The sequence below is a fragment of the Tursiops truncatus genome, chromosome 20, assembly GCF_011762595.2.
Source record: "Tursiops truncatus isolate mTurTru1 chromosome 20, mTurTru1.mat.Y, whole genome shotgun sequence".
Classification (NCBI taxonomy): domain Eukaryota; kingdom Metazoa; phylum Chordata; class Mammalia; order Artiodactyla; family Delphinidae; genus Tursiops; species Tursiops truncatus.
Window position 1 is genome coordinate 34,948,812 of NC_047053.1, and position 12,315 is coordinate 34,961,126.

Genomic DNA, 12,315 nt, shown 5'->3' on the forward strand with positions numbered 1-12,315 from the left:
TGGGCCTTCAGTACCACCAAAGAGAAAGGTTTTTCAGTGCGGGCCAGCCGCTGCATGGCTTTTTGGAAATTGTAGTTCATCTGCGAAGAGCCCGGGAACTAGGGTAAGGCTGCAAGCCACCCTTCCCAGAATGCACAGCGCTCGTCCCCACCAATCGGAGGCACGGATCTTGGAAGGAAGGCGGGGAAGAGGGGGAGCTGCCCGGCGCACGCGCAATATGTTTGGCTGGGGAATTCATGTGGAGGTCAGAGTGGGAGCAGGTGAGAATGCAGAGGAGTTGCAGCGGCCCGCGTCCGGGCGTCTCCGCAGTCCCCCTCTGCACTCCCATTAACCCCAGGTTTGGGCGGGCGGGGTCCATGCGTGGGTCCGCCTCGTGTCGGAGGGGAAAGGGGGTGAGCACGGGAGGAGCCAGGGGTTGCGTAGAGTGAGGTAGGTGTGTATGGGGCCAGAGTGAGGAATAATCTAGAAGCTCTTAGGAATGGAAAAGCTGAGGGGTCGGGACTGGGCATCCTGGTCTCAGGAAAGATTTAAGTGCACGGGGAGAGATGAAGGTAGAGACGTTGAGGTCTGGGGAGGAGGTAGGGAGGCTGAAGTGGACGACGGCAATGGGGCGGAGCGAGACAAAGTTAAGTGGAGTAGATTCTAGTGAGGTCAGCCGTGCTCGCGCCCACCCCGCCTCAGCCCCCCTACCCCCACCCGTTCCAGGGCTCTCCCTCGGGGTGCAGCTGTTTAGGGCCTTTCTGGCCCGATTGGTTCTCGTGATATGTTGACCCCAGAACGTCATTCTTAACGCCTGATGTTGGGAAGCCGCGTGGTGAGGAGTTAAGATGTGCCTTCTAGAATTAGACCTCTAGGTTCTAATCCTGGTAGCCCTCCTCATAGCTGCGTGATCTTAGGCTCCTGGTGTCACTTAACACTTCTGTGTGCCTCAGTTTCCTCATCTGTAGTTATCTACTTCATACGGGTTGGTGTGAGGATTAAATATGGAAATTGCTGTTAGAAGACTACCTAGTATAAAGGTCAGCTATTATGGTTATTTTGTTCTTGGAATCACATGCTTTTCTGAACCAGAATTGCACAGAACCAGCCTCGCAGCCTCTGTCCTGGGGCCTGACTGTCCAGGAAATGGGAGGGTGTTTGGTGTGGGGCTAAGTTCTCTATGGGTATCAAGCCCATGCCTCCTTCCAATTTTGAACCAAGGACCCCAGACCCTTTCTCTTAAGTAGTAGAGAAAGAAGAAAGAGCGCAGGGGAATCGAGTATACACTTATACAAGCTGCAGAGTGTTATTTATGAAACGTCCTTCAGTCGATAATTTAGAGCTCTCAAGAGTGGGGGAAGAAACAGCCAACTCGACAGGTACATGTGATGCCTCAGAGAGGGCTTTACTCTGAGGATTTGGGGATTGAATTGTTTTGTTTTTACCCACTTAGGTGTGAGCAGGCCCAGCAGAAGGAGACATGGCTGCCAAAGTGTTTGAGTCCATTGGCAAGTTTGGCCTGGCCTTAGCCGTTGCAGGAGGCGTGGTGAACTCTGCCTTGTATAATGGTGAGGCGCTGAGGGGTGGTGGGTCACTGCCCTTTGCCAGAGGACTTCTATTGGTCTGCATAGCCTGTGTGACACTCCTGTTGGCAGCCGCTGTCCGTGAATGTGTTTGTGACCAAGAGGGCTCACCTACTGCCGTCCTGCACCACACGGTTGCATTGTCATCAGGGCCTCTGTCCTTGTAGCCATAGGTTCTCCCAGAGCCTTTATTCACCAAGAGCCTCCCAGCCCAGTTGGACGTTTCCACCTGCTCTTGTGAATTTAAAGTGATGCTGCAGCAGAGTGCCAGGATTTCGCTGGCCAGCTGAAATGGAGAGCTCGTTGGTTCTCTTCTGCCTGTGTGTGGAATAACTCAGCAAGGGTTTTAGCCCTTCGGTGACCTTGTCCTGAGTAGGAGCTTTGCTCTGGTGTGGTTGAGTCTTTCCAGAGAAAATATCTTTGAGATGCACTGCCCAGCTTTTAACAGTGTGCTGGGTGTTTAAGCTGGCTTTTCCACTTTTCTTTGTGACCTTAGGCAAGTCACTTTCCCCTCCGCAGGCCTCAGCTTTCTCATTGGTCAAGCCACAGGATCGAACTGCTTTATGTCTAAGACCCCCTTCACCTCTGATACTCTCTAGCTTTCACTGTTGGAAAGTAGCAGTAGATCGACCCACCTCATGTGTGACCCTGACAAGAGGAGGATTACTTTCAGAGTGAAGGTGTTTGGGCCAACTGTAATGTCTAAAAAGGCAGAGACAGAAAACAGCTGGTCAGAAAAGCCTGCTCTTGGGCTGCCCTGGTGGCACAGTGGTTAAGAATCTGCCTGCCAATGCAGGAGTCACGGGTTCGATCCCTGGCCCAGGAAGATCCCACATGCTGTGGAGCAACTAAGCCCATGTGCCACAACTACTGAGCCTGCGCTCTAGAGCCCGTGAACCACAATTACTGAGCCTGTGTGCCACAACTACTGAGCCTGCGCTCTAGAGCCCGTGAACCACAATTACTGAGCCTGTGTGCCACAACTACTGAAGCCCGCGTGCCTAGAGCCTGTGCTCCACAACAAGAGAAGCCCGTGCACCACAACGAAGAGTAGCCCCCGCTCACCACAACTAGAGAAAGCCCGTGCACGGCGAAGACCCAACGCAGCCAAAAATAAAATAAATAAAAATAAAATAAAAAATCTATTAAAAAAAAAGAAAAGAAAGAAAAGCCTGCTCTCCTTCTGTGGCGCAGCTTTATACTCTGATCTTTTTGGCCACCCCTGCATAGCCAAACAGTAGTCACCATTACTAATTTCTTTCTGAATCATCAAGACAGCTCTGTAACCCCTTCAAACCTTAGAGAAACCAATCTATTGGAAAGAAAAAGTGGGGCCTTCCATATTTTAGGATCGCCATAGGGAGGATGCTGCTTCCGGAAACACTGAGTTAAATTGGAACCAGGATGGACTGTGGTAACAGTGAAGACTGGTGAGTTTTAGAAAGAAGTTTTGGGAGGTGGTTAATCAGAACATCAGCAGCCAGTTGTTTCAAGGAGAAAGGATGCTGAGGAACAGATCCTGTTACCGAAGTCCTTGGGAGGACATGTGGGATGGGAAGTGATTGCTTAGTTTTATAGCTGTTCAGAGGCCTCTGGAGACCAGAAGTGTAGGAAGAAAGAGCAGGAGAGGGAGACTTAATAAATGAATGGAAGGCACCAGCGATCTTCCAAAACCATGATCCTTTAGGTTAAAGGGTGAGGGGATTTTTCTGACCCATCCTTATTCTTCATTCCTAGTGGATGCTGGGCACAGAGCTGTCATCTTTGACCGGTTCCGGGGAGTGCAGGACATTGTCGTAGGGGAAGGGACTCACTTCCTCATCCCTTGGGTACAGAAACCAATTATCTTTGACTGCCGCTCTCGACCACGTAACGTGCCAGTAATCACTGGTAGCAAAGGTGAGTCTTGTCTGTGGGTCAGGTAAAGTAGAGAGTGTCAAGGGCTGCTGTGGGATCCCGAACGGGTTGAACTTCTCGTAGTACGAATTCCTGGCATATTTTCCGTGAAGAGTTTTATGTGGCTACAGAGAAAGAAATATACAGGCGTACCTCAGAGATGTTGTGAGTTCGGTCCCAGACCACCGCAACAAAGCACATATTGTGATGAAGCGAGTCACACGAATATTTTGGTTTCCCAGTGCATGTAGTTCATCCCATACTGTGGCCTGTTATGGGTGCAATAGCTTTATCTCTAAAGAAACAATATATATACAATACCTTAATTTAAAAATACCTTATGGCTAAAAAATGCCAACCATCATCAGATCACCATAACAAATATAATAATATCGGGAAAGTTTGAAATATGGCAAGAATTACCAAAATGTGACACAGATGTGAAGTGAGCAGGTGCTGTTGGAAAAATGGTGCCAATAGACTTGTTTGACACAGGGTTGCCCCAGACCTTCAATTTGTAAAAAATGCAGTGTCTGTGAAGCTCAAGAAAGTGAGGTATGCCTATATACTTAAAATACGCACACAGTTGTACAAATTTAGAGAAATGAACAAAGATATATTTCAAGAGTTACATAGCAATCCAATTTTAAAGAAATCTGAGTGTGCCTTTGCTCCCTCGGTTGACCCTTCCCATCAGTTCTTGTTTCCCAGGGTGACTGTAAACGGATCTCCAGCCGTTCTGTTTGCCTTCACAGCTGACTTACCCTTTGCCTTGCTTTCCAAGGCCTCTGTTTCCAGCAGTGCTGCCCTCACGTTGTTATCTCACAGGCCAAGGCCCACATCCCTGAGAGCAATCTGGTCTGACACGCCACTGGCTTCCCAGCTGGAGCCTGAAATGAATTGCTGTCATGGTTCTCCCCCCGTCGTACACATAGGGGAGCACAGGCAGTAGATGGAACGGCAGGTGCTGTCTTGGCCGTGACGTTTCTGTGCAGCAGGAGGAGGGGGTTGCATGGGTGTTGCTGTTCCTCAGCAGATGTTTGCTTTCTGTCATAGTGGCAGGCTTTGTGCTGGGTCAGAGGGTGGGGTAGTTCAAAGTTGACTAAAGCGGGAGCCTTTAGGAGCTTGGCCTAGCTAGGGAGATAGCCATGTGGACAGGCATTAGCGTGGGGCGCGGGGACTGCAGCATGGAGGGGAAGCCGAGAAGAGAGCTCCCGTGAGGAATGTGCGTCTGCACTGGCACATTAGGATGAGAAGTGCGTCGGGCAGAGGCGGGGAAAGGGTACGTTGGTGTTGACTGATCTGTCCTGTCGCTCCTGGCCAGAGAGAGGAGGAGCCTCCTGTGAAGGGTCTGGCCTGCCTGCTACATCAGAGGAAATCAGCGGTGGGGTGGGGTTAATCAAGAAACATCATATTTTAACTTAAAGGCCTAGTTCTGAACTTTCCTCCTTTTGGGGATTTCTTTCTCTACTGTTTTGCAGTTGTTCTAAGGATACATTATACACCTATCTTCAAAACTTGATAGGAACTTGCAGAGATCAGGGACGGTGTATAACCATTTCCCACTCTGGTGCCTGGTTCAGAACTCATCTCATGGGCGTTTGGTCCATATGGTTGATGACTGCAAGCAGGCCGTGACAGTGCCTTAGCTCCGAGTAGGACTGCATTGTCAGGGGAAGTTGTAATTCCCTCCCTGGGTCCTTTGACTCGGCCAAGTAATGAGAAACGGCCTCTAGATGAGTCTGATAACCCCTTACATCTGTTGCACATTTGACAGAGTGCTTTTATATCTGTTTCCTCCTTCGGTTTCTCCCAACATGCCTGGGAGGCAGATGAAATCATCCCCATTCTTACATGTGAGGAAATAAGCTGAGATGGGCTAAGGCTTAGTGATCCCGCATAATTAGTAAACAGCAGAGTTGAGGCTGCAGCCAGGCCTTAGACTGCTTGTCTGCTGGGCCCACGGTCACCTCTCTGAGGCACACCCTTCCTTGGGCCCCATTCACTGGGCCTTGGAGAGGCCTTACCCTAGAATTCTTGGCATTGGCCTATCTGTTTTCTTAAAATATTCAGTGTTCCAGGCATATCCATGGCAACTGTTAGACGTACAATCTGAATTTACTTATATCAGAGGGCATTCAGGACACACTGAAAAGCTGTCATCACCAGAATCCTTGGAGAAGTTTTTAACGCTGATGCTGTGCTGGGTTCTCTACCAGGGAGACCACGCACAGGTGCGCCTCACCCTCTAGGATCTGATAATCGGCAACTTTACTTATAAATTATAGCAAATTTGGGGTAGGAGAGGTCATAGAAGGCCACTTTGGTGTTTGCTTTTAACTCCAGCACTTCTCCCCTACCCTAAGATTTACAGAATGTCAACATCACCTTGCGCATCCTCTTCCGGCCGGTTGCTAGCCAGCTCCCCCGCATCTTCACCAGCATCGGAGAGGACTACGACGAGCGCGTGCTGCCGTCCATCACCACCGAGATCCTCAAGTCCGTGGTGGTGAGTGAACAGGGCCTCAGCCTCGAGCCCAGCCCCCAGGAGATCGCTAGGTGGCAGGAAGAGCTTGGCGGTGACTGGTTGGGACTCTGCTTCCTCATTATCCTGACCAGCTCCTCTGCCCTCCCTTGGAACCAGGCTCGCTTTGATGCTGGAGAACTGATCACCCAGAGAGAGCTGGTCTCCAGACAGGTGAGCGATGACCTCACGGAGCGAGCAGCAACCTTTGGGCTCATCCTGGATGACGTATCCTTGGTAAGGGTCTTGGGGTGCCTGCAGGGGAGGGTGCCTGGTTCCATATCTGGGTAGACGCTGTGAGGTCCTCCCTTCCGCTTTCCTCAATGAAGGCTTGAAAGCATGGAACCTTCTTGGTGGCACGTGGCAGTCTCCTCGGGTTTGTTTTCAGAAGAAGGTTCTCTTACCTCCCCTGTGCCACAGACATTTTTCTTTTAACTTTTGGCCCTGACCACTAGATTTTTCACCTTCCCCAAACTGAATGTTCCCCCGAGTTCCCCAGGAAGTGATGTCCTGCTAACCCTGTTGGACACAGGCAGAAATTGCCGGGTAGAGACTAGAGAACAGCTGGGATAGTCTTTCTCCCTAGCACAGACCTCCCAGCCTGACCCCGAGGAATTTCCTGACACCTAGGGTCTAAAGCGCAGTCAGGTGAGCTCTGGGACCTCCCCATGAAAGGTGATAGAGTGTAAATGAATGGTTCTGTTTCCCAAAGCCTGGTATGGGAGGCAGGGGGCATCTCTGAGGCATAAGCTATCCTCTTGAGACTGTGTGGTCTGTGTATTTATATGACACTGAATGCCGCAATGCAGACAGAAAGCAGTACAGGCAGGATAGCGTTTCAGATCGAGGAGGGTGAGGGGAAGGGGTCGTGTTTCTGATTCTCTGGGGAAAATCATTTGGAGTGATTTGTTCGGGTAGCAAGGTAGAGTGTTTCCCATTCCGTTCTCCTGTGTGTCGCTGGGGAAAGGCACAGCTTCCCCCTCAGCATCTGTGCAGCTGTTTAAACAGTAACATTCTACATACCCTGTGCTCACCCCGGGGCACTGCTCCACTTGCAGCAACTGCCTTCCAGCCGTGGAAGGGCTCGTGGGCTCCCTCTACTGGCAAGACGCCAGGCTGCAGCCATTTGGCTCCTTGGACCAGAGTGGTTCCTCAGGCTCTCCCACTTAGTGTTAAACACTGTGGCCGTGAGAACACACTAAGTAAAAGCCTGAGGAGAAGCTTGGCATTTTGCTAGACTTTGACCACATACTCCATTCTGGGGAAATGGGGGTTGACCACAAGAAACCATATCTAAGAGGTGTGAGAAGAAAATTAGGTTTCATGGGGAATTTGCTGCCCTCACCTGGCCCTTTTAGAAAGAAATTTTATTCCTTAATTACGCATTTCTTTTTCATTGCTCAGGATTGTATTTTCTTTCCCAAACTTTGAACAAGAGTCCAGAAATGGAGCAGGCGAGCTAGAACAGCTGCAGTTTAAGAGTTAGGAGGGTTAAAAATTCTGGAAGACATTGGACTGGGATTTACTCTTCAGGAGAAGTTTTGAGCCGCTTATTTTCTTTTTTTAAAGCAGAGGTTGGGAGGGTAGTGGAGGAAATGAAACAAGTAGAATTTGGTAGCAAAACCAATGCTGTTATCCCCTTTATTCTTCCCTTTTAATAAAAAATATAGATAGGGGCTTCCCTGGTGGCGCAGTGGTTGAGAGTCCGCCTGCCGATGCAGGGGACACGGGTTCGTGCCCCGGTCCGGGAAGATCCCACATGCCGCGGAGCGGCTGGGCCCATGAGCCATGGCCGCTGAGCCTGCGCGTCCGGAGCCTGTGCTCAGCAGTGGGAGAGGCCACAGCAGTGAGAGGCCTGTGAACCGCAAAAAAAAAAAAAAAAAAAATATAGATAAATTAGACTAGGCATTAGTAGTGCTGAGATCTGTTTCCGTTGTTTGCACTGTCATTACAGATACATCACTTCAGCAAAGTCTCGGTCACTCGTGTTGTTAGGGAAGACCTATGCATAATCAGAATTTTAAACCTTCACCCGAAGCAATATCTTTACCTGCCTTCTCTTTCTTTTAAACCCTTTATCAGAAGCACTCACACATAGGGAAAACCATGATTTGCAAAATCATGGTTTGGAAATCGTCCCTCTAGTCCTCTTCCTGTTTTGTGGTGGAGGTGCTGTGAGAAAGCAGTGGCCTGGTTAAGTCATAAGCAGAGAGCATCACACTCTTGAATCCCTGAGAACCAGCTGCATCCCTCACTCAGGGGCTCAGTTTTCCATCTGGCTTCCTGGGGGCTTCAAGCAGGCCATCAAAGGACCTTGGAAGAGCACTAGTCAGTGGTGGGGGTCCTGGAACCCACAGGTCTCCTCCCCTAGGGAGGTGGTCAATCGAATAGATACCTTCTGGTGCCCGTGGGCTGTGTTCTACCTGAGGGGTGCCAGAATGAGGTACAGGAGCACTTTGGGCAGCCAAGGATTCTGGGGTGTGAACTCAGGTTGGGCACGGATGTGGAGGTGGAAGGGCGTTCTGACCTCACATTGTCTCCAGCTGCTAGAGCCATTCGTGGCCTCTTCCTCCAGCGGCCGTGCGGGCCCTGCAGCAGCGCTGTCGAAGCCATTACTCTGCCTCATCTCGTGCTCACTCTCTCCCCTTAGACGCATCTGACCTTTGGGAAGGAGTTCACAGAAGCGGTGGAAGCCAAACAGGTGGCTCAGCAGGAAGCAGAGAGGGCCAGATTTGTGGTGGAAAAGGTGAGCACTCAGCCAGATGGCAGGGCCTCTCTCCCCTTTCTCCTTTGCTCAGCCTCCCTGTTTGCTGGGTGGCCTGGAAATTCATCATCTGTCATCTCTTCCGGGATCGTCGGAAGGGGATTGAAGGGACTGTACTCCTGCAATTGGTTCCAGAGTCTTCGGGGTCTAGTCAGGGATATGTGAAGTTATGTTCTTAAATCACGGAAGGGTAATTTTTTTTCCACGTCCCTATGATCAAAAACAGTCTCCCACAAATAAAAATGTTTCTTCTGAAATATTTTCAGCTTCACTGAGAGGTCATGTTTAACTGTGGTTACATAGTGAAAGCTGACAGCAAAAGGGATCAAACGTTGCACCAGGTGCACTGTCATCACTGGGTTTTTTTCAAGCACTAAATCCATCCAGATGTGTCAGAGTGTGCTGGGACGCAATATAGTTGCGTAGGGCCTGGTCTTTTGGTCTTTGCAAAGGCGTATTTATTTCATATATTCCCTTCTCCCCACCACTAATTCGCTTGGATTTTTATTCCTAATCCAGGACACCTTAGTCCTTAGAATCAGGCAAAAGAGAGGTATATGGGTAGACATTTAACTTTAGAGAATATAAACTCCATGTGGATGGAGACTTATTTTTTCTTTTTCCACTTTTTTTGCCTCTCTCCAGCACCTAGAACATGTCCCAAACCATGCCTGGGATAGATTCTAGGTATCAATAAACATTTGTTGAGTGGACAGTCCCAGAACCTCAGTTGAACAGCTGTCTGTTCATCTCAGACAGGCTCCACACTGTGTTCTCCTCCCGTGCTTCTGAAGGTCATGCATTGCAGATAGACGTCCTCCTGTTGGTAAGGGTAGGGGGAGCCAGGAGGCCTCGTTCTGCGTGCCTGAGTTCCTGGTCGGGAACCAGTTTAGCCCAAGAGCGACTTTAGGGAGCGTCCCGTGCCTGCCGCTCCTGCTTAGCTGCACTGGTTTTGATGAAAGTCGCTTTGACTTGGGGCTGGAGGGAAAGATGAGGATTAATTCCATCTTTCTTTCTCTCCTGCTTTCCTTGGCCTGGAGTCCTCCTGCCTTGGAGTATGTGGCTGGACTGGGTTGCTATTAATATTATTGAGGTCTTTAAAATAAGACAGCTATTTACATAGCCAACAGAAATATGTCCCTACAGTGGCAAGACAGGAGAGAGGAGGATTGGGTGGACAGTGCTTGTTGACCCTGTCTGGAGGGGGAGGTAAAGTCCCAGAGTTCCTTCGGGACCCGGTGAGGGTGCCTAACGTGGTCCTTTTGAGGCCGTAGCCGCCATCCAGCACCCCAAGATGTGATCTTGGTCTTTCTGCTTCCACCGCCGTAGGCTGAGCAGCAGAAGAAGGCAGCCATCATCTCTGCGGAGGGCGACTCCAAGGCAGCGGAGCTGATCGCCAACTCGCTCACCACTGCGGGCGACGGCCTGATCGAGCTGCGCAAGCTGGAGGCGGCGGAGGACATCGCGTACCAGCTGTCGCGCTCCCGGAACATCACCTACCTGCCCACTGGGCAGTCGGTGCTCCTCCAGCTGCCCCAGTGAGACCCGCACCTCCTGGGCCATCTGGACCACAGCCCCCATGATGCTCACCACCACCTTCCTTCTCCCGCCCCAGAATCACTGTGAAACTTCATGATTGGCTTAAAGTGAAGGAAATAAAAGTAAAATCACTTCGGATCTCTAATTACTTGATCAGGTGAAGCTCTTTCACTCTTCTCATTTCCATCCCCTTTTTTGATCCGCCTCCCTACCCAGAGTTGCCAAGTGCCTACGCAGACCGGCTTGGCTCCCGTCTTTGGGGCCTGCTTGGCGCTCCAGCCGAGGCACTGGCAGTGGGCAGAAGACAGGCAGGGCCATGTGTGTGATGAGCTGGGAGTCAGTGGGCGGCCTGAGTAGACTGGTAGCCTCCAGCCTATCTTTTATTCATGATTTGAGGAAGACGGCATGCGCAGCTGAACAACAACGAACACCGGCCTCGGTTTTTTCCAGTGGTTCCTTCACATACCCAGCTGAAGAGAGGTGCTGGGGAGGGTCAGAGAGGAAGCAATCTGTCTCTTACCATAGGCCGATTCTCTTTAGCTGCGGGGCCAGCGGAAGCACGGATTGAAGAATCTGCCCCTGTGAAGGTGGGTGGGCTGATTTGCTGCCCTACCCCCACCCCAGGGTCCTAAAGCTGGAATGGACTTGGATAATGAGAAAGCAGGCCTGGACCAAGATGTGAGTCCTCTGGCCTCCCTCTCCACCTCCCATCTTGGTGTCTCAAATACCCGGCAGATTTCCAGCCTGAAGGATTGCATCCGGCCGGGACTACATGGGCCTGCCAGAGACGTGTGCATCCGGAGTTCCTGGCTTCCCTTGTTCAGAGACTGCCTTTCTAGAGGGCTCTGTGCCTGTGCCTTGAAGGAAACAACCACGGGAAGAAAACAAATGTGTGTAAACTGCTATCAATAAATGACACCCAGACCTTCCAGCTCAGTCTTACGGGGTTTTTTTTGTATGTGTGTGGGAACCGTGGGATCAGAACAGAGCATTCTAGCAGTTTTTGTGTGCACGTTTGTATCGCCAGCTAGGACAGAACCTCCAGCAGGGCAGAAAATGCTTTGGTTTCAGAAAACACTTTGTGCCGTGTTCCAGATCCAGCCCAGCCTGAAACGAATCAGTGGTGTCAAGTGAGGTTGGTTGTTACGTGGGTTCTTAGGCAGTGAGGGGTGGTGGAGGTTCGTTAGCTTCCCCCGTGGCTTTGGGGGCCAACTGGAAAGTTGTAGGCCCGCCCCCTAAATGAGGGGTTGACAAAATGCAGGTGTGCCAAGCCCTCGGCGCACTCTGGTTAGACTTCTACATACATGAGGTGGCTTCGGGTGCCCTGCCTGTTGCGGGCTTGTATTGCTTATTCTGCTTTGCTTTGATGAAGAAAGGCCTTGGCCTTTGAAGGGGGCCGGGTTTATGCACTTTGAGTGGTGGGGAGGGAAAGCGGACCTACGATTGAGAAATGGGTCGTGCCAGTCACCCATCTCAATCCTTTTAGGAATAAAATGGAAATGACGTGCAGTGAGCACTCATACTGACTGCTTCAACCTCTGCTCTCAGTTTAATCCCCAGCTCACCACTTGGCCAAGGAGAATGGTCCTTTTTTTTTTTTTTTTGCAGTACGCGGGCCTCTCACCGTTGTGGCCTCTCCCGTTGCGGAGCACAGGCTCTGGACGTGCAGGCTCAGCGGCCATGGCTCACGGGCCCAGCCGCTCCGCCACATGTGGGATCTTCCCGGACCGGGGCACGAACCCTTGTCCCCTGCATCGGCAGGCGGAATCTCAACCACAGCGCCACCAGGGAAGCCCAGAATGGTCTCTTAAGAGGACTTTGCAGGCTGGTCTCTGACCTGGATTCTGCATTTCCTCTCCCAGAGTGATAGGGCCAGCTGTCAGCTGGGAAATGGGACGGGTGCCCAGATTTCGGGTGGGCTGGGGACTGAGTTCTCCCGGCACCGCGCTCCCCTCCCAGGCCCTCTCCCCAGGGATCTCGTCCTTTCCCACCTGTTCTGTTTGCTGATGGGCGAGCCTCATCTAGCCCAT

General features: G+C 51.1%; 1 protein-coding gene across 2 annotated transcripts; it reads left to right on the forward strand.

Moving 5' to 3' along the window:
• The first annotated feature begins 153 nt into the window (after nucleotides 1-153).
• Nucleotides 154-11,216, forward strand: PHB1 (prohibitin 1). 2 transcript variants are annotated; one of them, XM_004324006.4, is made up of 7 exons: nucleotides 154-260; nucleotides 1,433-1,547; nucleotides 3,300-3,461; nucleotides 5,825-5,967; nucleotides 6,103-6,219; nucleotides 8,633-8,728; nucleotides 10,076-11,216. In XM_004324006.4, exons 2-7 carry the CDS (start codon nucleotides 1,460-1,462, stop codon nucleotides 10,286-10,288), a joined length of 819 nt encoding a protein of 272 aa, XP_004324054.1. In that variant the 5' UTR covers nucleotides 154-260; nucleotides 1,433-1,459; the 3' UTR covers nucleotides 10,289-11,216. The 2 variants fall into 2 exon arrangements, with proteins under 2 accessions (XP_004324054.1, XP_019780479.1); XM_019924920.3 differs by having other exon boundaries at nucleotides 233-337.
• The last annotated feature ends 1,099 nt before the right edge of the window (nucleotides 11,217-12,315 follow it).